The sequence below is a fragment of the Pithys albifrons genome, chromosome 11 (assembly GCF_047495875.1).
Source record: "Pithys albifrons albifrons isolate INPA30051 chromosome 11, PitAlb_v1, whole genome shotgun sequence".
In the NCBI taxonomy this organism is placed as follows: domain Eukaryota; kingdom Metazoa; phylum Chordata; class Aves; order Passeriformes; family Thamnophilidae; genus Pithys; species Pithys albifrons.
The window spans coordinates 21,890,172-21,915,074 of NC_092468.1; the positions used below are offsets into that span (position 1 = coordinate 21,890,172).

Below are 24,903 nucleotides of genomic sequence, written 5' to 3' on the forward strand. Positions count from 1 at the left end.
TTCTGGTGAGAGACAAGTAAAACCTGCAGGGGTTTAGCTTCATGTCCCATGCCCCTGGCCAAACTTTTGACCAAAGCAATTTGTTAAATGATGGGGTCCCACTGTGACAGTTCTATTAGATCATGAAACCAGTTTCCAGAGCCCTGGCTGCTGCTCTTTAGGAAAAAACTAGAAAAGCTGATGTTGAATCAGGACTTGTCTCTTACCTCTGAATTGTGATTATTCAAGTACAGCAGAAGAGAATGAAGAAAAGGACAAATTTAATCTATTTTCTATTACTGCAGGCTTACAGGTTTCTGTAGTCACTTCTTGCTATCCAGCCTCAGTCCAGTTGTCACTCCAGCACACAATGTAGTACCTCAGCATTATCCAATGTAACCAACATACTTGTTGGCATTTAACAAGTTTTCTCAGTGCTCTTCCCAGCAGAAAAGTCTCCATTCCCTTCCAAAGGCCAGTGCTCATGTGTAATGGTCCTTCCCAATCTCAGCTGCAGACTAGTGCATGCCAGGACTTTTACAATAAAAGCAAAACTCAGAGCCTCTCATTAACCCTGTTATATGGATCAGAAAGAGTGTCTCTGTCTCATCTGGGAGTAGACCTGGTGCTGCTGACTGCTCACTTCTTTGAGACATGAAAACACACTGGTTTTGCTCAGCAAGAGGAGGGTGACTCTGCAGCACAACTTTGGAAGAGCAAACACATTCAGAGCCGTGATGATGTGCAGTGTCACCTGGATCTCATCCCTAACACAGTGCCAGTCTCTCACACTGCTGGCTGGGAACAGGTTCGAGGAGCAAACACACTGTGAGCAGAGGACCATTAGTGTTCTGCAGTGTCCCTGAAAACATGAACAAGCCTCCATCTCTCTAGTCTTTCCTGGGGTTTTGGGCATTCATGGACAAGCCCTTGTGTCCTTCACATGTGGGGTTGGCTCCAAACAGACATGAGTGGTGGCCCTCTGCCTGGCTCCCAGGACTGCTCCTTGCAAGGAGGGAACCAGCTCCTAAATCAGCATCTAAACCACGTATTGCCTTGTGGCCAATCTCGGCTCTCTTGTTCTGTGCACAAATACACCCTTCTGAGAACTATAGGGTGCTCCTCTAGTTGTACTTGGAGATAAACCACTTAGTGTTTTGCCAAATTAAGGCATTTTATGACTCTCCACACCTGCTTTGATGCTTTCACTGTGAGCAAAATGAAGGTTTGGTGACTTGTGAGAGCACAAAAGGCAAAATCACTCTCAAATAAAGCCCTCTACTCAGCTTCAGAGGCTGTTCTGAGGGCTCAGGAGATGCTCTCCTAGCATTTGCCCCCCGTTTTGAATGCTGCTGGATCAAAAGAGAGGAGCATTACTCCCTGTGCTTTTTTCTCATGTTCTGATTGATTTTCACATGATTGCAGTGCTGTCCATAAGAGAAAAGGCATGGCTATTTCAAAGCCTTTATCCACATTGTTCTTCCCTGCACAGCCTCCTTCCACTAATAACCTGGTGCTGCAAATCATCCCTCATTAGGGCAGGCAGGCAGGGGATATAGCACCACGAGCCTGTTCTGCAAGGGCCTGCAGCAGAGCTCTGAGGTGCAGGGATTTAAATAGCTTTAACACAGCAGTATGACAAAAGACAGCAAAAACTCATACCAATTCTCACCAAAGTTAAGGCACTATTCATGATCACACATGGGCACATATCCTGCCCAGTCCATAGCACCTTGGTATTTTAATCAAGTGGTGGTAATGCAATCGATTTTTCTAGAATTTGCTGTGGTGTGCTGGGCACACAGATGTGGGGCCATGAAAGGTGCAATTGCCTGAGCCAGTTTTGATGAATGTGTAGCTTTGAAGCCCCTGAACTGTTGCTACTTTGTGAAGAGGGAGGTGAGCAGCCAGCCCAGGGTTTCCAGATGCCTTGGCTGGTACCCCATCTCCAGGAGAGGTGTTGTGTGGGGCTCATCCCTGAGATGAGTGGCTGCCTTGGGCTCTGCCTGTGCACCTCTGGTCTAATGCTGGTAATATAGAATCATGGAATGGTTTGGGTTGAAAGGGACTTTAAAGACCATCTAGTCCCAACCCCCTGCCATGGGAAGGGCCACTTTCCACTAGACCAGGTTGCTCGGAACTCCATCCAACCCGGACTTGAGCGCTTCCAGGATCTTTCTTGGCCCACCTGTGCCAGTGACTCACCACCCTCACTGGGAAGTCACCCTGGACCAGCTACTCTCTTGCTGCATTGTCAAAAACCATGAGAGGTTCATATTTATCTTCTTTCTCTCAGTCTTGGCTGGGGAGTCGTGCCTGATTTCCTATACCACAGTGCAATCTGGAGTCTGCCACAGAGCTAGAGGAGAACGAAGAACACCACCAGCTTGCAAGCATTTTATAGCAAGAAAGGGCATTCGAGCTATAAATTAATAAAGACACTGGATTAGAGTGAATGTCTCAATTCTATTCACAAGATAATCCTCACAAGACATCTGCATCCCTACTGTTTGCTCCATTTTATTTGTGGAGAGCAATAGTTTTCATATGACAGAAAGTGAGAGAGATGAGCTAATAAAATTACCAAGAAATGACATCCACTGAGCACACTGACCCAAGCAGTTACTGACCATGTCAGAAGACCTAAAAATAGTTTTGATTGCACGCAAGACCATCTATGCCACCAATTAGTACAATAAATGGAACTACTCAAACTAGTAACAGCACATTCACTTAAATGACAGCAGATCCCAGGCTAATCCACGGTGTTTGAAAGCATCTTGTGAAACCTCTTTTTATTCCATCCAGCCAAGAATGTAGGCACTGTGAGAGCAATTGCCAGGAGCAACAGATGTAATTGTTCAGATGTAATTGTTCAGAATTTATTAAATGTAATACCAATGAAATAGCCCTTTCAGGGGATCTCAGCTGGCTTTTCTGCTCAGCCATAAAAATACTGAAACAGAATGTCCATATCCCTCTCTACTTATTTGTGGTTCTCATTCTAAGAATAACAGATGCAACACTTGCATCTTTACTCCAGGCCAGGTTAAGGACCGATATAATTCTACACCACTTCAATAAATCACAATATATCATGAATTCTGCAATAATTCAAGAAAAATTTGTAGAGAAAATGTAACTTATACTTCATATTTCCAGGCTAATTTCTTTATAGCTTGCCTCTAACATCTTTGGGTGTAGACAGGTCTAACAGAACCATCCTGTTGATGTAGATGTCACTGATTCTGGGAGGGGGGAAATCATCCCATCTCTTTAGTCCATAAATTCATAGAATGGAATCATAGAATGGTTTGGTTTGAAAGGGACCTTAATAATCACCTAGTTCCAAACCCCCTTCCATTGGCCATGATTGCCCAAGTATTTAATTTTTACAGGTATTTTAAATACCTCAGGTATGCTTCAAGACAGGAGGGACAGACAGATGAGCCTCTGTCCTCTGGCTCAAAGGTTGGATTTAAGATCTAAATTCCTTCAGCAAGTGCTGTTTATTTATAGCAGGTTGGATTTGAGCATCTCCTAAAATTCAAAGGCACAGGTGAGCCAGGCAGGAAACACTCCTCAAGTGAACGGCATGGACTGATGCCACCTCCAGATCCTGTTTGCTCCCTGACTAGAGGCTCATTTTGTGCCGCACATGGCTTTGACACACCAGTTACTCAGAGACTCCCCTTTAAAGGGGGCTCAACTCTTCTCCACCAAACCCAACGTGCTCCCAGCTGGCAAGAGCAACTCAAGTCAAGAGCAAAACAAACTCTATGCGCTCGTTTCCAACAGGCTGTGTGATTACTGAGAGGAGAGAATCGCTGCTGCTGCTGCTATAGAAACGGCGGCATCAGTGCGGGGACCACGCGCTGCTGCAGCACACCTGAGACTGCTCACACTGTGACATGTGCCAGGGACAGCATCCCACTGCTGCATCACCCCAAAGGCTGCAGGGAAGGCCACAGAAATACCTAAAACCAGAGCCTCTGCTCTCTTTTGGAACTTTTCAAAGCTGATACTTTTCTTGCCAGCAGGCAAGAGCTGCTGGTAAATACAGTATCACCCAAGCCAGGTTACAACCTGCTCTGCACTGCCTTGTAAAACAAAATTCGTTGTAAATTTAGTGCTACTTACCCAGCTCTGCCTAGTCTGGGTGTGGGAAATGGACCCAGCACCTCTGCACAAACCTGTGGGTGATGACATCCCAAGGGAACATCCAGAGCTCAAGTAGCAAATGCCTAAATCCTCCTCTGCTCTGCTGGGCTCTCACTGCCCTCCATCATCTCTGTAAACCATGGAAATAAACCAGGGGCCACTGAAAATAAAAGATCTCTTCAGATACCAAAAGGCTGATTACTATTTTACAGACATATTTAAAGGATTTTGTTAAAGAGATTGTTTTGGCAAGCATTGTTTAAATACAAAAGCTGAGCAACCAAGTGGAAAAAATTACTGTATTTCCCTAGGACAACACCTCTCCTGTCATAAACTGCAGTAATTAAAAAGCAAAGATATGAAATGTTGTATTTATGCAGTGATTTGAAGAAGAAAGGCATTAAAAACCCCAAATATTAATGAGTTTGGTAAGAACCATGTATACATACTCATTTGTTATGATGAGTAATTGAATTCATTGTACATAATTAATAAATTAAAAGTTCTGATATTTCAAGTGTTTAATTACTAAGAGATAACAAATTTAGCAATATATTTATAAGTATAAATTCTTAATTTTTCATGCTAAGTATTTAAAAGAAGTGATTAGAACACTTCAAGAATATCCCTATACACTTACGCTTCACAAATAACACAACATCACTCCAGTTACAAACCAGAAACATCCCAAATTTGGGGCTCCCACTCCTGCTCAAGGCACAACAGCACTTACCTGCCAGAAGTGGCAGAAGTTCAAATAAAGTAACTCCTGGAAATATCAGAAAGAATTAAAACATTTATTGGGCATAAATATATTACATATACACTACAGATACAGTTAAGTCTTACATACATAGTGTAGTATTTGCAAAATCTATACATTAAAATTGATATGGCAGTTTTAATATAATGCATATGAAATAGTCTAAAATTTACAATACAAGAAAACTTATGATTATTTTTTTTTAAGTTGAAAAGCTTGGAATGTATGTTCCCATAGTGAGGTAAAAACATTTTATTTTTTTTCAATTTAAACAACTGTGCAAGGATAAGGTTCATACACATTCAGTTAGGGCACTTCTCAATCTTGACACTGAATACTGAGCTACTGGAGCCAACAAACAGGATTAGAAAACACTTCAAGTTCATAAAGAAAAAGGCAGAACAATATAAAAACATCTCTGTCCTTCCTTAAGGGTTTTAAGTATTTAGTGTTCCATTCTACCTTTGTTGGTGGTTTCTGTGAGAGCAGAGAGCCCTGGGGTCGGATCCAGCTTCTCCTGTTGCTGGGTCAAGGGCATGAGGCTGTTTGGGAAGGGACAAGGCATCAGCAGTGGGGAGGATCTGACATCTGTGATCCTTTGCTTTGTCATTAATATATGAATGACAATCATATGAAAATCACTATGGCAGAACAGACAGACTAAAATAATGTCAAATTAACTTTTCCAGGGCCTGTCCCAGCTCCTCCAGCACAGGGCCCCCAATAACCCCAGGCTTGGACTGGGTGTTCTGGTTCGTGTGGTTATAAGGGACCAAACAAATTAGCAATGACAGAAATGCTTTGTGTAACTGACTGCTCTTCTCTATGCTTCTGCTCACTGCTTTTATCATCCTGTATTTCAACATTTCAAAATTGCTTATCTAAAACAAGGTGGGTTTTTTCCTTTCTTTTTATAAAGCAGGTATGTTTTTTTTTTTAATTTTTAAAAAGGTGTCCAGCTTGGATTTTATAGCAGCACTGCTCAAACAATATTCCAAAAAATAAAAAAAAGGGAATCTATTCAAATTTCTGGGTTTCCAAACTAGCAGTCTTTTCATTGTCTTAAAAAATACACTCTTCTCCCTCCACTGAAAACAGCTGTATATGCTTTGCTCACAAAATACAGATGCAAGGTCACAAAGTTTCATATCACAAATAAATTTAAATAAGATGTAAATAAATTTGACAAGCCATGACTTTGGCAAAAAACAAAAAAATATATATATTTAGCTCAATGCCATTAGTTTGCAAGGCTAAATTAAACTAATTATAGTCAATAACAAAATACAGAACATTTCTAATATTTGCTACATCTAGAGAGGCACACAGAATAATTCATTGATCTTAGCACTTTCTTTCCAGAGATGATTATGTTTTTGGATACATGTAAACGTTTGAATCACTGATAATGGGGTTTTTTGGCATTTAATGTACTAGATGCTCCCATCTTCAAAAACACAAGAAAATGTAAGAAGATTAATAATACTAGGAATGCTGCCAGGTAAAAAGTTGACCTAAAGTACAACATTATAAAACAGACAAAATGTAACATGCTATGGGGTGGGTGGGGAGGGGGATTAGTACATAAGTACACTTTTTATTTTTTATTTTTTTTACAATAAATAAAAAGATTGCACTGTAATTGGTATTTAAAGTACTGTATGCAGTATATAGTATAAATAAACCTAAAAACAAAAATAATGTTGTTTTTTCCCCATTACTTTGGTTAAGGGAATATAATGCTAGTACAGGACACTGAATCTTAGACGATGGAGACAGAGGACAAAAAAGCTAAGACAAAAGCAAAACCAAGTAGCAAAAATATACAAAAACAAAAGGTAGGGAAATACACTGTGTCTGTTGCACCCTTTTGGAATCTATTTGCACCTCCAGCTCATTTAAGTCCCTGAGGTACTCGTACAATGTTGACTTATTATAAATAACCCAATGACTCAAGAGTTAAAAATCTAGTGTCTTGATGGATTCAAACGTGTCTGGGAAGGGGCAGGGAGGAGGGGGGACACTGCCATCAGAGCAGGGACCACTTCTCTGCAGGACTCTCATCTCAGCTTTGCCAGGTACCAAGTTATTTCAATTAGCCCCGTGGTAAGAACAGCATAGACACCCATTTAAGGTATTTAAAACAAACAGATGTAATTTCTGATACCTCCAAGAAAGTTCCATAAAATGGATACCCCTCCAAATATAATAATAAGTAGAAAAAACGATCAACTGTCAGTAAAGTTTGCTTCCATTGAGTGTAAATCTCACCTAATTCAGTAGAGGCAGTAAGCTGTCACCAGCTCAAATCATATAAATCAGGCTGAATATAATAGAATAATATCTAGTATTAGATTAGGAATAGTTATATACAGTGACAAACAGACAAGTTAAAGCAGCTTTTTAATAGCTGAACATGGGAATAACTAACTATTGCACAATGCCCTCTTACTTAAAATTACTGCTAGGAATCAAAACGGTAAAAAAATCTATAATGCTTCATAATTCATATGCAGTTTGGTTATTTGATTTCTTATACAGGCAGTTTATAGTGTTGTAACTGTAAAAATAACAGAAAAAAAGTTTTTCGACTGCAGGATACCGTTCCAATTTAAATGCACTAAACATTTAAAATAACAACTTAGGTTTTATCTTGAAATACTGGGGCAGATGTAGTGAATAATTCATAGGCAACATTGCTAATACTGTTCAAGGAAAAACTGGTACTTGACTAACACTGTATTCTAGTCTTACTGCTATACACACTTGTGACTAATGTTTAGAAGGAAAAAGAAGAGACAAAAAAGTGACTCATGATTAAAATTTCCTAAATAGTAAGATAAACTAAGAGAGTGTATGAACTTCAGTGAAAAAACCCACAACAACGTTGAAAAGGCAAATTGGTGACAATTTTTAAATTGTGAAGGAAAAAAAATCCAATCTTGCTTTTGGTATCTGGTTTGCTTGTTTCTCCAGTTTGACCACTTCCTAGTTTTGAATTTCAAAAAGGTGCATCAAAACACTGATTTATCTTTCTTCAAGCTAGAACTGTAAAAACAAGAGAAGTATATAAAATGCATGGTAGAACAAAAAGATTTCAAAAAAAAGGAATATCTGAATAAATGTGTGGATTATAATGCGTAGCATTAGTTAAATTTGTATCTCAAAACTTCCATTGAATTCTCTACTTCATAAAGAAGTATTGTAATATACAGGCGAATATAATCGACAAACTGGCGAAGCCGAGGACAATGAGGGCTGCAAACTGTTCATCAGTAGGAATCATGCTCTTCATCTTGGGGTCATCCACGCTTCCCATCTCTCCCCCTAGCACGACATCGTTCCGCTGGAGCGCGAAGGCAACGGAGGGGCTGAAAGGTCCACTGAGCTCCTGTGAGGTATCCAAGCACCGGCGGCAGACGCAGACGCGAAACCGATAGTCTGTGTTGACTTGAAGGCCTGAGATGTGGAATGTGGTCTCTTCTCCCTTGTACACCTTCCAAACAAAACAGGGAGCCCAGTCAAATACACAGAGCGAGACAACCTCCTCCTTTTGTAGCATCAAACAACTTAAAGAAATAATTGCATGAGATTCTGAAAGGCTTTGAGCCAGGAAGTTCAGTCAAGTGTGTAAGGAAACCCTTGTGGAGCTCTCAAGGGGAGGAACTCACTAAGTCAATGCAGGTTTTGCATAAACAGAGAGATGTGAAGGATGATGTGAGAGACGTCAAACCATGAGAGGTCTCGATACAGAGTGTTCAACAATATCAGTGCACACAAGGACAGACAACACATCAAGCGTAAGACACTCACCTGTTTTGGGTGTGATAATAAACTATTTCTGTACTCTGAAAATGTGACTAAGTGCCTAAAACATGTCAAAGACTTAATAAACTATGTTTGGCCTCAAAAGGAAGAAAACCTGCCAATAAGGTTATTCTATGTCACTCAATGTGGTAATTGTACCATTGCTTACAAATATTATTTTAATGTATTTTCCCTCACATTTCTCTCAAGAAACAGCAATCTTGCCAGAAACTACACTTTCAGAACTGTGGAAATAATATAATATTATTAAGGTATGAAAAAGCTCCTCTTGATGGCATTTTATTTGGTTCTTTACTAATCCAAACCCATCACACATTTAGGTTCAAACATAGGTATGGCATGACTCAGAGTACAAGTTACAGTATGAGAAAGGAGAGAGAACTGAATATCTGAGACAGTTTTGTGACTTAAATGGAAAAAGACCACTGGAAACATTCACAAACTCTGAAAACAAATTATTTATATGATAGAGGGTTGTTGAAACTGGTACCTTATGAAATGGAAAATGTGTCACAAAGTGCCTGGGTGTGCTGGGAGAAAACTATCCCAAACTTCAGATACTTCTTCCTCTGCTCATTTACCATTTCCCTTCCTCCTCACTGCAGGAGCAGAAGGCTGAGGGCATCTCTGCCCTCCCAGAGGTGAGAACTCATCTTAGAAAAGGGTAGCCAGTGGGAAATCAGACCTGAGCCCACAGAGGACTTCTTGTGCATTACTCTAGAGTAAAAAATGAGTAGGAAAGAGAAGAGACCTGCTCAGCTAAACACCACTGAAAGAGCCCAGCTTTCCTGCCCTATTTGTCCCTGAGACTCATCCCTTGGTTAAACAACTGGTTGCTGATTTCTTGAGAAGGTCTGGGACAAGAGATTAAGGTTTTTCTTTCATTTTTTCTCTCCCTTCCTTTTAAGCTTTCATAGCTTTTCCAGAAACACTTTGAACGATGGTGACTCTGAGTTTCCAGACTTAGCAGCATTCTCCTCTAACTGACTCATGTTTCCTGGCCCCAAGCAAAGATCAAGGAACAACGTTTAAATAAATGTTCCCTTTCTCAAGTACCTGCAGCACTTGCAGGAATTTCCCTCTAGGTCAAGTGACAGGAATACAACAATTCATACCATAAATCCCTGCAAGAAGCCACACCTGTGCACTGCTGCCTTTCTTGTCTTTGTTTGCCTTTCCATTGCAAATGAGAAGTGAGGTAAAGTAAGTGCAGGGGAAATAAAACTGAAAGTGCTGTAGCAGTTCACAGAAATAATGTGAGGGTTGGAACATCTGTTTGCAAAGCTCATCTCATCTCAAGAGCATCTCTGCTGCTCCGTTTTCCAATGGCAGCTCCATTTCTAATGCCCACCTGCTGAGGGCATCTGTCCTCCCACTACTCCATCACCAATGCTACACCCTGTAGGTGGTTAACACTTCAGTTTACTCCTAAATCTAAATGCTCATGCAAGGAAAAGCTGCATTTGTTTGGCAGGTAAAAGTAGGTTCGGTGAATAATTAAAGAAGGATGTGATCTTTCAAAGGCTACAGCCAGGATTCTTCCACTTGGAGGATGTACCTAACTCTCATTTCTTTAGACTCACACATGGTAACTCAAGGTCCTTATAAAACAACTGCAAGGAAGGTGTTTTTACTTATTAACTTCATTTCAAAACACAGAATCAGAGAAGTTCTACTTCCTGTTGCCAATAAATAAACTTTTGCAACCAATATGACCATTTCTAAACCAATATAAAAATCCAATGAAATACAAATAATGGCATTTAATAAAAAAAATACAATCTAGGCTCACGCATTAGATTTAACAGATACTAGGGATGAGATATATACAACCTGCCTTTGAACTGTAAAAAACCTTTTCACTTAATTGTTTTTTTACTTGTTTTGTTCTGTGAAGGTGGTGAATACCAGTGTAACTGCAGGCCAAGTTTGGCTTGATCAAAGATCTATATCTTCATTACAGTCTAACAAATACAGATGACCAGTTCACTCAAGCCAGCTACTCAACAGCACTTTGCAGAAAAATGCCAGACAGCCAAGTGAGAGAAGAGTGTATCTTTAAGGGAAGTTTGAAATATAGTTGAAAGTATATAGAATACATGAATTCACAATGATAAAGACAAAACATTTCCTGCTTAGTGCTAGGGAGGTGGTGGAAATTGTCCTGCTTCCAGGGGTTGGATGAGTACTCAGCATCACCAGTAGCAAGTAAAAAATTGTGCTTAATTGTTGCACAGACACATGCTTGGTTGTGAACACTGTTACACTCTGTGAATGACTTCACATACACAACAGAATAAAAAATTGACAATTATGAACAAAGTCTCTAAATTTGCCAAACAAATATGACATTGAATATAACTCTATAAAGCAGCAGAGTACTTTATATGTATCACATTATGCTTTGGTGGCCAACAAGCCAAAGTGAAGTGGCTACCCAATTTATCACTTTCAGCTCCTAAAAACAGCTCTTCTGTTTAGGCACTTGATAATATAATAAAAACATGATGAGCATTTTGCCTGGCTCCCTCAATGAAAATGTCACACACTCAGTGTATCCCACCTTTTCTTCTTTTGGCAAGCATTTGGGGACAGTTTTCTCCCAGAACAGATATGGCAGAAGCTGATGAAACACCACTGCCTCCAAATGCTTGGAAATTTCAAAGGTAGAACATTTTGCCTCACCAGCAAACAATTTAAGGATAAGGAAGCTTTAACAAGTTCAGCTCTCATTTTCCATGGTCAGTTCTGATGAAGAGCTGGTTCCTGGGTGGTCCAGCCCCAGAGTTGCTTGACTGGGAAACTAAACCTTAGGCTGATGGGCATGACAATCATTATTCCAAGGTCCAGCTCTTGCAACTGCTGCACAGCACAGCCCATTCCCCAAAATCCAGATTAAAATTATGCAAACCTGGAGACAATTTAACACACTTTGAAGGCAAATTCTGACAGAGTAAGCCTTGCTAGATAAAGGTGCAAGAAACAGAAAAACAAATCTGGGGCCATTGATTCCTGGAATCTGCTGTGGTTTACATCCTGATTCATAAACAAGGAAGATTTTATTTCCTAAAAAAACCTGCTTCTTTAAAATTATCTGAATAGATAAAGCATATAAATACACAAAAAGGAGTATGTCATGTGAGAAACAGGAAAAGGAGCAGTTTAGTATTTTTTTAAACACACTTTTCAGGGAGCTAAAATGTTATCTGCTTAGCTCCTGCCAATCAGTTCTTCAGACAATTCTCAGCAGAGAAATATTTAGAAAATGTTCTCAAAGAGGAGGGCAAGGATGGTTATAGTCTCAACCTGAAAAAAGTGCTTTTGAGTACTTTTCTATCACCTCCGCAAGGTCAAATGGTGGAAAACCAGCAGCTTTTGGGCTGTGGAGGGCTGAAAACACTGGAGTACAGGGCAGATGGTCTAGAGGGAAACTACACCTCTACCCAAAAGCATGTCTGTGGCTAATGTTGCAGCAGAGGAAGGAATAGCTTCCTTTCATTCCTTTATTGCCATTAATAGCCTGAAAATCTACAATTATCTTTCGTTTGTGCAACCCTTCAAAACAATTTGCAAAATGTTTCTAATATAATATGCCCCTTGAGATACATATGCAAAATATATATGTCATTTGCAGGGAACAAAATAGATTTAAAAATAAATTTAGGACTTGGACTTCAAAGGTAATTAACATACCACTAACATTAATGAACATATCAATGACACTGCTTTTCAGTTAAATAGTTGCAGGTGATCACAGGCAGGCCAAAGAGGGAAAGTGAAATGTATTAGCCAGAAAATCACTGAAAGATATTTATATATTTTATCTCCTCTGCACATAACAGGAGCTCAGAGCGTGCTCACAACCTCTGCAGCTCAGCCCATGCAGTCACTGATGTGCCCCAGTGCTGAACCACCACCCACACTCGTGATGAACATGAAACATTTTGATGGGCAAAACTGACTTCTGAGAGGGTGAAACAGTGGAACTCTCCCTCTTCCCCACGGCTGAGTATCAGGCAGCCCAACTACACAAGTCCCAGTGCCAGCTTTGAGGATCCCAGCCAGGAGCTTCTTCCAATGAGTTGTTTGTGACAACTCATGCAAAAACCCCTCATGAGGGTCATGCCTCATGAGAAAATAAGACCTTCCATGTAAGAAGACCCTGAAAGTACTTTTTATTTCCTTTACTGCTGGTTTTTTTTTTTCATACCACAAGTTCTTGACTGTGCAGATTAAGCCAACACCTACCTCCAAGGAATATGAAGCCATGGCCAGTTCTCCCCAAGGACATCCAGAATATTTTAAACACTGGAGCTATGTTTACCAAAGCTGTATGTGGAGGTTACATCAAGGCTACTTTGTACATCAGGCAACAGCAAAATGGGTCCACTTCCCACGGGCATTATGAGGCCATGGCAGTACACAGAGGTCTTATTATCTATACCAACACCAAAAATATTTCCTGACAAAAACAAGTTAGGTTTCAGAACCTTTACTACTCCCATGAATTGTCCTCCATTTTTAATGGTATTTTTTTATAATTAATTCACAGTAACACTCAAAAACAGACTGAAGAGGAACAAAGACACAGTTGCAAAGAAAATACTACCTTACACATATTTTTAAGGGTTTAATTTAAGGTTTAGTATGTCTCATTCCCTAATTTGGACTTATTTGGAATTTGTATGACAATGAAAGAAAGCACAGGAAAAAGACAGGGCACAGATGAAGTGCACTGCAAATCACACAGTCAGAGGTGTGACAGATGAAACAAAAGGTCTAAGTGTGAATAAGCTGTTCTGAACTGGTGCTCCGGTGAAGTGCCCACTTCTGAGCTCTAATTGAGACTGGCAAGGAAAGGATGAGTTGTACCTCATTCCCTTTGTTTCTACAGTGCCAGGAAGGATATACAGCAGTTACACATTTGTGCATCAAAACCTCAGACAGGAATGGGACGGATGAACAGACCATTTTCAAGTTGTGTACTTGACTGAAATCCTTGATGGATGATCCTAAAATTGGCTTAGTGAAGAAGGAATGAATCTACCTAGTTCATCTCATCTTCAGATAATGGTTAACACCAGGAAGCTCAGAAGCAAGCCTGGGTGGACAGAATTGTAACTTTTCAAAGGTTAGTTTAGTTAAAAATAGCAATTAACTACAGAGCGCAAATCACTCCAATAAGATAATGATGTTCTATACACTCCCCTAGGGGAGAAAACAACCTATTACAGTCCTTCATTTTGATTCAGCTTTTACCAAAGTGCACCTGACACATCACCAAAGGGTGTAATTCAATACAAAGAAGCAGCACAGCAATTTTTAAAAACCATTTCCATTATGACATCAATTTAGCAATATTAAACCCAGGCCATTTCCTTACCTGCTTATATTCAGACTCTCTTCCAACCAGTACCTGCAGAATATAACCAACAGGATCTCCCTTCATGGGTGGGACCATTTCCCAGGTAATTTCACAGGAGTTTCCTCCCAACTGTGTCACTCGAGGGGCTGCAAAAAAATGAAATGAGTTAACACTTAATATAAAGACTGCATTGAAATCTTACTGATTTTATGAGCACTGTAATATATACCAGAACATTTTAAGAAGAGAACTTTGGGACATCACAGGGGTAAGTAGCACATAATCTGTACTGTCTTTATGTGGCCAAAAAATCAAATTGCCATCACCACCAGATGAAAAAAGGAAAACTTAAGTCACTCAAAAGCCTCATTTATTTCAGGACAGTCTTGCCTGATTAGGCAGTTCAGAATTCTTGTGGTATTAAACAATAAAAAACACTATACACAAAAATCTGGGTGAAATTTAGAGCTGATTAACAAGCTCCTAAGAAGGTTTAGGACCCAGATCCCTTCTGCAGAAGGGTAATAAGCTGTTAGATCATCTCTTGTCTGTGTGAGCCAGCAGAAAGGGGGACTGGGTGTGAGAGAAAACACTGAACTTTTAAAACTCAAGTGAAATGCTGTGCACTGATCATTTCAAAACAGAAGCCAACACACAAATTACACAGGCATTCACAAAGGCAGCAATTTTGTGAAGTTCTGAGCAAACACCTGTGCTGGTGGAGACACCCGCACATTCCTCCCATGCTACACATGGCTGAAAGAGAGGAATAAAACCAAACATTTCATTCAGGAAAAATAGAAGGAATGTGAGAAGAGAAGCTAAATCTCTTAATGCAGAAAATTATTAAGTCTAGTCTGGGAAGCAAAATCACAAGCATGATTTTAAAAACTTGGACTTGTCTGTAACTCCAAGCCTGACATCCATATGATCAGACCTGCTGTTTCTAGCCACACTTAAGACTAGTGCTTTCACTAGAACTCCAGAGAAATTCAATTTGTCAGCTGTCACAAGGGTTGCTGCCCTTGGGAGAGACCTCTCACCAGCTGAAAGCCAGAAGATTCTACACCGTGCCCAAGGGCAAGCTCACAGGTAAGCTGAGCAGAGCCCTGGCAGTGTGTTTATCTGGACAACTAAGCATCTGCCACTGGAAGGCATCAAAAAACTGCAACAGCATTCAGGGTTCACCAGCCTCTTGATCAGGCAAAGAAAGCAGCACAATGCCAAAAAAAAGTGAAACTGGGAGAAACAAGAGCACTGAACACTTTAGCAGATGGTTAACATGTGCACGTGCAAGGACATGAGTTCGTTAAAGGCAATCTAGAGCCTCAACCCTACAAAAACAGACAACAGGAGGGTCTATAAAAGAAACAAATGCTGCTGCATACATTAGATGAATTTCAGACTGATTTGTTACTACCCAAGAGGAACACATGAATCATATGAGGACCCAAATGTAATCAATATCCATTTACTTCTCTCTGCACATCTGTCAGTGTCGAGAGACTGATAATAGACGCCTTCGTCTCAGCTGACAACAACATTCTCATTTATTTGTCCTCCTCCTTTCATCCCTCACCCCAATACACGTGGATTTTTGTCTGACACAAAACACTGCCATTAACAACAATGCTATTTTAGGGTTGGCATCACTAAGTGAGTAAAGAGACTTTACAGGAGAATAAACATTTGCTTCTGATGGATGAAAAACTGAACTAAGTTTATCACATAAATTCCTCTGTATTGCTCTGAACACAAAAGGGAATCAAGACCATCATTTAGGCTCATCAGATGTCTTCTCCTTATTGCATCACCTCCCCTTGGCAGTGTTCACTAGCAGTTTCTGTTGTGCCCTTTTCTCTGTTTCAGCCAGTGTTTTGTCATGAACCCAAGGTCCCAGCCTACACACGACCTGGTATTTGCACCGTATTTTACTGCTTGATATTCACCTGGGGGTGTGAGTCATATTTAACAGGAACTCAATAGGCAGGCAGGGAGTTTAAAACAAAACCCTAGGTGAGGTGCATTGAATAAAACAGATTAGCATCCAACAAAATTAAGGTGTGAGTGCAGTGCATGCCAGCATCCCTGTGCTGGTTTTATCCACTTAGTGCTGCAGATGCACCTGGCCCACACCAGCCTGGGTCATCCAGCACGAGCTCCATCCCCTTGGCTGGCAGCACATCTTACACCTATGTGATGGTGTGAATTGGGATAATTCACCTCTGGCTAAATATCTTTACCCTCAATCATAGATATTTTTCATTTGAGTGTTGTTCTTCCTGGGGGTGACTCTGAGCAGCAAACCTAAGGAAATACACCCCTGCAGTGCTCCCCTCTCTGCATCTTTGGTTACAAAAGGTGTCAAAATCACCAAAGCCAGATTTTGAATATAGAGCAGCAAACAAAACCTCTCTGACAAACTGACAGTTGCTGCTTCTTACAGTAAATGACACAACTTGACAGGGAAACTTAAGCACAGAGGAAGAAGAGGTGCATCTGGTTTCAGCTCAGCTGATCTGACAGCCCATACAGTGAATCTCCTGCCTTTGTAACAGGGCAAAGGAGATCTAATTAAGCCTAGAACTAAAGGCCTAATTATATGAAGTTTTATAATGAAACATCTTTTACTGTGTTTTGTACTGTTTCTACTTTTGCTCCTTCCTTCCTCTTCCTCAGAAGGAGCATAATTACTCAGGACAACATTTACACAGAGGAAAAGGCATTTCATTATAAAACTTCATTTAATTAGGCCTTTAGTTCTTCTGGTGGAACACATGCTGAGTTCTAAATCTAATGCTCTATAGGTGAAATATTATAATTAATTTTATATATTAAAGGAAACCTAAACCCTGAAGTTCTATGTTGGACATCACCTACACAACTGAAAACACTGAACTTTATTAAAGCTTAAGTTTGTAGGTACACATATAATATTACAGCTGATAGATCCCTTGTGTAAGAGCTGCAGTAATCCAGAGCAATTCCCTGGCAAACATTCCCTAGCAGCAGCATTGTATGTACAACAACAGTTTATGTATAAAAACAGTGGTTGACATAACATTTATGTTGTTTATGTGATTTTTTTGGTGATAATTTTTCTTCCCACCATAACTTCACAATTCACAGAAATCTACAAGCAGCACAAACTCATTTTTCATATGTGTTATGAAAAACAAACTCACTGCATGCTTTACAATTACAGAACTATTTACAGATATGTAAAAAATCTTCTACATACCTTTGATTGCAGGTGGGACTGACTTAGTTGTGCAGAAGGTACAGATATCTGAGAAAGGTCCCTCCCCAGCATCATTTACTGCCTGTATTCTGAATGAGTAACAAGTGGACTCTGTCAGCCTTTGTATCTTGTACGTATGACTTGGTCCCCTATAAATTGGGATAAACCTGAAACAATAAAAATGAGAACATGTTACACTGGGGTGGCACTGACATTCCTGGTTATTACATTTATCAGCTCAAAGTATCCACCTTGTAAGAACTGGCACCACGTGCTCTGCAGAGCTGTTAAGGGTATGTCTAAAAAATGTCACATTATTAACACACGAAGAATGATGAGGAGATTGGAGAAAGCAGAAGGTCATTGTCCCCTTTCCAACTAATATTACCTTACAGAAGGATTACATGAATTATTGGGAAGAACAACTGTCAGTGGATTTCCTGGTACCCAGGATTGAACCCAAGTTCTGCTACAACACACCGTGTGTGCTGCTGGTTTAAACTATGATTAAAGCAAGATTAATATGGTGACTGTTTTGTGGATTCCAACTTTATTTACACATTAAGACACAAAGACCACATCTTATGCTCCTCTGTGCCATCTTAAGCTGGAGCAATTCTATTTAAAACTAGAACATTCAGATTCTGTAATATATTTGTAATATGTTAACAGTTCTCAGTTCTGAAGAGCTCATAGACTGAAGACAAACAGCAGAGACAGAAACGGGTTCAGAGAGAACACACGGTCTGTGAGTGAGAAGGCACAGGGAAAGCATGCTTATAATGAGGGGGATATAGAGAATGGAAAAGGATGCCAGCCTGGGAGTGCTGGGTGTGCCCATTCTGACAGCTCTGCTTGAGAAGAGGCTGAGAAAACCACACCACACTATGCAAGTGACTTCCATAACACTTCCACTGACAAGACTTAAACATGAGAGCACACAAACTTGGCCAGTGATGTAATACAGAACAAAAGCAATGTCATCTAATCTTGTAAAAATAAAAACAAATGTGTAGTTGCTAAAGAGAATCAGACTTCTATCACTCTGCCCAGGTAAGTGCTTTTCACTAATAGTTGTACGTTAGACAGCAATTTCTAGCTAAGAACCTGATGCCCTGGTGCTGAGCAGAATGGGGATGAAAGTAAATTAAGAGGAAGCACCCACATCACTCAGCTTCCAGTGGGAACAATGTCTTGCCTGCAACAGTCTTGAACTTGGAGAACATAAAATTTACTGCATAGGATCACCTTTTTTTTAATATTATTTAGTACACCTATTCAAGTACCTTAACCATTTCCGCAGTTTTTAAATCACCAGGAAGCCAAGAGAGATTTGTTTTTGACCTCTCTATCCAGGTGCTCACTTTATCCTTTGGCTTTGCATGAGACACACAGTAAAACCAATTTGAGCATTTCAAAGAAACTGGGTCTGTCATTAGCTCTCAGGGACAGAAATCAATTTGTATTACATTATGATTGCAATCCACGTAAGTACAAACAGATCAAGAATCATCTGTAGGAAAAGGACATGTTCTGGTCATTCAAATTGCTGGAAATGTTCTCTGAGGACTCACATGACTTACTACCCCCACCGAGTTTTAGAGAGGTCCACACCTTGATTGGAAATCAAAGATCTAGGCCCCAAGTTTTAAAGAGGAAAGTTTAGAGCCAATTTCCAAACAAGAAATGTTTAGTTTTTTATCTTTATGTTTATAATCATTTAAGAACTACCTGCCATCCGACATTTCTGAGGCTCACATAAACAGCCACAGCACGTTCAAAACACTGACACAAACCTGTTCTCATGGAACAAAATTTGAGATTCACTGTGTGATGAGCAAAGCACACACACTTAGGAAAGCATTCAGACTGAGGAGACGAGACTGCTCTCCCTCTCGTCTCCACTTCCTGCAGCTCAATCAGGCACCTGGCTCAGAAACCACTGCAGTACTCTCAGCAGTGCAGAGACTTGTCCCCAACCCTGATCCAAGGGCAAGAGATAGCAAGAAAGATGCAAAGCATATTTTAGAGTAAAGATCTCTTTGTAATCATCATCAGAGTTAGGTAAGCAAGGGAAGATAAATATTCCTTACCCACCAACAAAAAAGCACACCCTTACCCCACGCTGGGCTTATGATACACTGCTAGACATTCATATGCTCAATATCAATGACTTAGTCCTCAAATTACATTTTACTTTTTGGATATGATTAAGGTTTCATAAAACTGAGAAACTGATCGGGAAAAACAGTTGAGCCCCTCCTGTCATTTGGGAATAGGACTAATACTCTCAGTTCAGTTGATACTAATACTCCCATCCAGTTACCATCTCCACTCATTTTTACTTCTCTATCTCAGAAAACATCTGTAAGGAAAGTAAAAACTATGGAAAAGCTTGCACCACAAGACTGTAATGAAAACACACTCGAATTTCTGAGGTTCAACCATCTTTGAAGAAAGAGGGCTTCCAATTTTGGAAGAAGAAAGGCTGATTACTGACTCAGTCAAATTCGATTGCTGTTGGGCTTTACTATGACACTAATGTTTTGTAATTGTGTTTGAAGCGGTAGATCACGATGCAAGGATGAAACACTAACTTCAAAATACCAGCAATTTTTTGATAAGGTAGTATTTTTCTCATGTCTAAAGCAGGCACTTCATAATCCTCCAGGTTTATTTCTGGTATTTTTAAAAATAGTGTAGTTGATTGATGTAGGTGGCTATAGCTTTGGAGCAACATATCCTGCAATCTTTTTTCCCTTTCCGGGGCTTTCTAATGAAGGACCACAAGGAACATGTTGTTGAGTCAATCAGTGTTTCTGCACATTGCTACTGTGATGTCTGCATGCATTAAAAGTTATCTGAAGGAAGATAATTTCTTCATATTATTGCCATTTTATTTTTTAAATATAAGGATTTAGATTTAAATCAAAATCTAATTTAAAAAGCACATTTAAACATAAGCTCTGTATGTGTTTTTCTTCTTGGCAAGCCTGACATTGTTCACTGTGCTTCCTCCACATCTTGTTCCATACATTTTCTTAAGAATAAGTCAGCTTTGAGCTTGTTTGCCAGGATTTAATCTCTTCTGAATGTAAAAGTTGACTTAATCTGTGTATGGAAAAGATCACATGTTCTCTATCTCTTTCTCAATGGTTTGCCCAGCTGAATTTAAAAGGCAGAGGGCTACACACCTTAACTGGCACCCTGCCTTTGAAAACACACTGTCTCTGTGGGTTAATGCCATTCTCAATGCAGTTGTTTTTTGGGTTTTGCTTTTTTAAAGTTTTCACCCTCCATAATTAAATCTGAATTATTCTAATTCACCAGGCTGTGGTGTTGCCTCTCCTCTCCACTGAATTAACAGTGGGTATTGAAAAGAAAGCAACTTTCTCCAGGAATGGAGACACTCTCCAGAGGCCCCTTCCCCGTCACCTCAGTGAACTGATCCCAATTCTCCCTTCCCAGACATTCTCAAGTTGGTCATGGATTATTCATTTACCTGCTCACAGCAGAGAGAACATGATGTCCTACAACGATTGTTAGGGAAACACCACTGCTGTTAGTTTTTCATCAATACCTTTTTATTCTCACTGAAGATCTTCTTGGAAATGTTTTACATGTTGCAGCTATTTTGTCTCCTCCACTTTAGTCACTTCCAGTTGAGCAGAAGAATACGAATGTACTCGCTCTAGCTCTGCTCATTAGTTCCCAGCACATTTTAATCAGCAGGTTCCCTTTTAACTCTTGGGGTTTGTTTATATTCTGGTAACCTGTTGGTTTTTACAAGAATTTAATCTGAAAGCAGTTCAACCATACAGCACCAAATAAGATGGCAATTTTGAGCTGAGGTACAAAGGCTGAAATAGGCATCTGAATTGTTCCTGTTCCTGCCTCCCAAAAATGTGGCCATCTGCCACAGTTTTGGCTGGAGAGGAATCATTAGCACAGCACTGGTCTGACCTGGAGACCTGAGGCTTCACATCAGCATACAAGGGAAACTGCCTAATTAGAAACTAAAGTGCAAGCATTTCCCAAGCCAGCATCTCTTTTAATAGCACTAACGCAACACTGTGTTGTTATCTGCACATTTACAGCCCCCACCTGCTTTCTTAGACTGTTCCTCTAATTTGGTTAAAGAACTTTATCAATTACTCACTGATTTCTGTGGTTTTCTCTCCCCACCAGCAGCTTCCTGTACTACAGGTGGCACCAAGGCAAGGAAGGCTTCAAACCAAACCCATCTAATTCAGCGATACAGGAGCAAAGTCCATGGACAATCTTTTCATTTCTGCTTCTGTATTTTAAAACATTTAACTCAAAGGGAAAAGCTTCACATCTGCAGCATCCCCACATCCATCACTGCTCCTATAACCAGCACCAGATTGACCTGATCTTTTCAGCTTTGGGGCACCTTTCCAAGCCACTCTTTGAGACCTCCTTTGGCAGGCAGATGCTGAGAGAAGGACAAGAGTTCCCCTCAAAGAGTTTTGTGTTCCCACAACCTCTTCCAACTCTGGTTTCCAGTCCTAACATGAGGTATGGACCAAACAGATGGTGTGGCCCCTCTGGTCTCACGATCTGCTTTCTAGAAAACACCTTTATTATATTACATATAATCTGTCTAATACTGAATGCTCACCATTGTCAGTATGATTTTTGTTTCTAGGAATAATAATAGTAACAGAACCCAGTGAAGCAGACAACATTTCCTTCCTTATACTTAAAAAAGCAAAAATAAGTGGAGAACGGAAAAAGAAAAGCGATAACATTCAGATGGGAAGACTTTGGTTTTCTTTACTGAATTATCTTGCACATCTGCAGGCTAGACAAAGGGTACTTGCAGCCAGAAATCGATTTTTAGCTTGTTTCTACTATATCATCTTTCATCTGGTGCTGAATTTGAGATTGTCACCCATATTTACAACAGATAGTCACTTGTCAGATGTCTGGAATTATTGAGAATGGAAGTATTTCAGCCTACAGAAGCTCCAGTATAGCAAGAAAAATTGCTTTATTGGAAGAAGCATCTGGGCACATTCAGGAGGAATGGAAGACAGATCAGCACAATGCCTGACAGATGATTCCTGTGTGCAGCCACATCTGGGGCCAAGCAACAGATAGCAAGGATAACTTAAATGGGAATTAGCAGCACTTGAATGAAGATCTGGGAGAGATTAGGAAGAGCACCCAATGGCCTGTTGAAACTATGCATTCAGGAAGAAGTAGGTGACTAGGCAGCTACCAACACCTTGCTTGCAATGGCTACGTGTTAATAAGCAATATCAGATAAAAATAAGAGTGGACTTAAAGCTAAAACCAAAAGAGAACAAACACAGTTCAGCAGGAGCAAACTAATGTTCTTACAGCCCTACATGTGTTTATCTTCCTTGTGCAGCATTACATCCACTTTCCCAGTATGGCAGCAACTAACAGTGTTTATGGACCTTAAAATGCAACTCACTCAGCACATCGTGTTCACAGCCACTGACGTGACAGCCTCAGTAATCTGTCTGGGCAGAGCTCGTGAAGGAAGCCAAGCTCAGGCTCTAGTTCACCAACATCAGCACAGTGAGGCTGGAGACTAAAAATGTGCTCTTGAAAAACTGGCCAATGTGATCCTGTAGCACTAAGTTGAACTCCAATTACTACTTTAGAGATTAAACAGTTATTACTCTAGGTAAAGCATTATTTTTCTTATGAGGCTATTACAGATGTGCAGAAAATAGTTTCTATTACAGTGCCAATCTTGGACCTAGATGCTGTTGCTCTCATTTATGATCTGCTGTCTGGAACATTCAGTTATCCACAGTATCAAGTACCTGCAGATATACACAGATCAAACTGTGTATATCTGCAGACATAAGCAAATTTTCAAGAGAAAATTTTCTTTCTCCCCAAACCCAAGGATTCTTTGGAAATACTCATGGAATAGTATCTAATTCTGTGTCTTACTACATTCCCAACAGCTGAAACATCTCATATCAGACATTTAATGTTTTCTCACACTTCACTTTGTCGCAAAAGATGACACACACAGAGCTAACTCGTATCTTCTAAAAATGTTGGTTTACTCCTGTTTCTACGAAAAAAGTTGAAATGCAATCACAAAGTAACTGTTTTACACTTGGAACAGTTCTCCCTCTTCTTTTACATTTGCACAGCCCTTATTGCAAAGCCCCAAGTACAGGACCAGAATGCCCTTAATATCAGTATCATTACTGTTAATAGCAATACTCACCTACCTACACAGTGCAGCAATATGAGGACAGGCCACCTGGAAAACTTTCCTGAATTCTAACTTTCTATCTACCCAGCCTTGCACAGTAAATTGTAGCATGCCATCTGTCTTGGTGCTCATTCTTAATTTCCTTTTATCACTGTTTTACCCAATATGAAAATGATTTTTCCAAGGATACATTAACCTATCTAATTTTATATTTTAATAGAATTTCACAAGCCAGTAGGACCGAAATAGATCAGTAATTGCTGCTAAAATGGGTGTAAATTGTCTTGATCGAATCATGAGAGTAAACAATTTTTTAATTAGACTGCTTGAAACTGGCAGTAAGGAGGGAATGATTGTGCCAGTCATCAGGCAAGGGCAGCACATTTAGCATCTCTCTGTGTTTCCATTCTACCTTCCTTGAGGTTAATGTAGAGCAAACATACATGTCAAGGCTCATATGTGCAACCACTTCCCAAACACATGGAAACTGTACTTGGCACTACCCCTGCCCCAGACCAAACTATCTGAGATGGTATTCCACTTCTCCAGGCAGGAAAGCTGCACTGGACACTGGAACAGATGGTCTCCATTTCATTTTGGCGTTCCCTGCTCTTTGTTGTACTTCTTCAAGCAATAACCCAATCACAGAAGTTGTGCTGGCAGGAGGGGAAACAATTTATCCCTCTATATAAAACTTCAACATGCTTGAGGAGAAAAAGTTTCTAGTACCACTGGGTGAAGACTACAAAAGTGTGAGACAATTATCAATGATCCTTCAAGGATATTTATGTTTAGGTTGCTTTGCAGCCAACCTTACCACTGACTCTCCCATAAAATGTAATTACACGTATTTTTATTCAGATTCTGTACACACACAAAAATCACAGAATTTACCTCAACTACAACAATACAGTTGCCTAAAAGAAACACAAGCAACTGATAAATGACCCACTAATAATGTACTTGCTTTCAGACTGGATAGTTTAAACATTTTAAGACATTGAGAGGTGTAATTACTTGTAGGAACAACTAAAGACTAATTACCACTACAGAAGAAAAAAAATCAAAAAACATTAATTAGGTTCCTTTGTACCACAGAGAGGAAAAATCCATAGTATTCTGGAAAAGAGGGCAATTTGATTTACATGATTTTCTTGACATTAGCACAATGAAGAAATAAAGCCACAATTGATAGTTTATTTAAAAAAGAAAGGAATTTCGTAGTTCTCTTTACATAAAGGTCACTTATTCTCAACTAACGTTCCCATGTACTGAGCTTTCTAGAAGCAGATTTTTCTTCATTTCCACTCAATGCTACACATTATTGAAAGGACAAG

The 24,903-nt window shown here is 39.9% G+C and overlaps 1 protein-coding gene across 4 annotated transcripts in view; it reads right to left on the reverse strand.

Moving 5' to 3' along the window:
* Positions 1–4,916: 4,916 nt before the first annotated feature.
* The window catches only part of FNDC3B (fibronectin type III domain containing 3B), a 189,863-nt gene continuing 169,876 nt past the window's right edge, over positions 4,917–24,903 (reverse strand). For all 4 annotated transcript variants that reach the window (XM_071566299.1, XM_071566295.1, XM_071566297.1 and 1 more), the window contains 3 exons: positions 17,338–17,504; positions 14,115–14,242; positions 4,917–8,399 (listed from right to left, as the gene is read on the reverse strand). In XM_071566299.1, the coding sequence (XP_071422400.1) occupies positions 8,088–8,399; positions 14,115–14,242; positions 17,338–17,504 (607 nt within the window). In that variant the 3' untranslated portion in view covers positions 4,917–8,087. The remainder of the gene's footprint in view (positions 8,400–14,114; positions 14,243–17,337; positions 17,505–24,903) is intronic.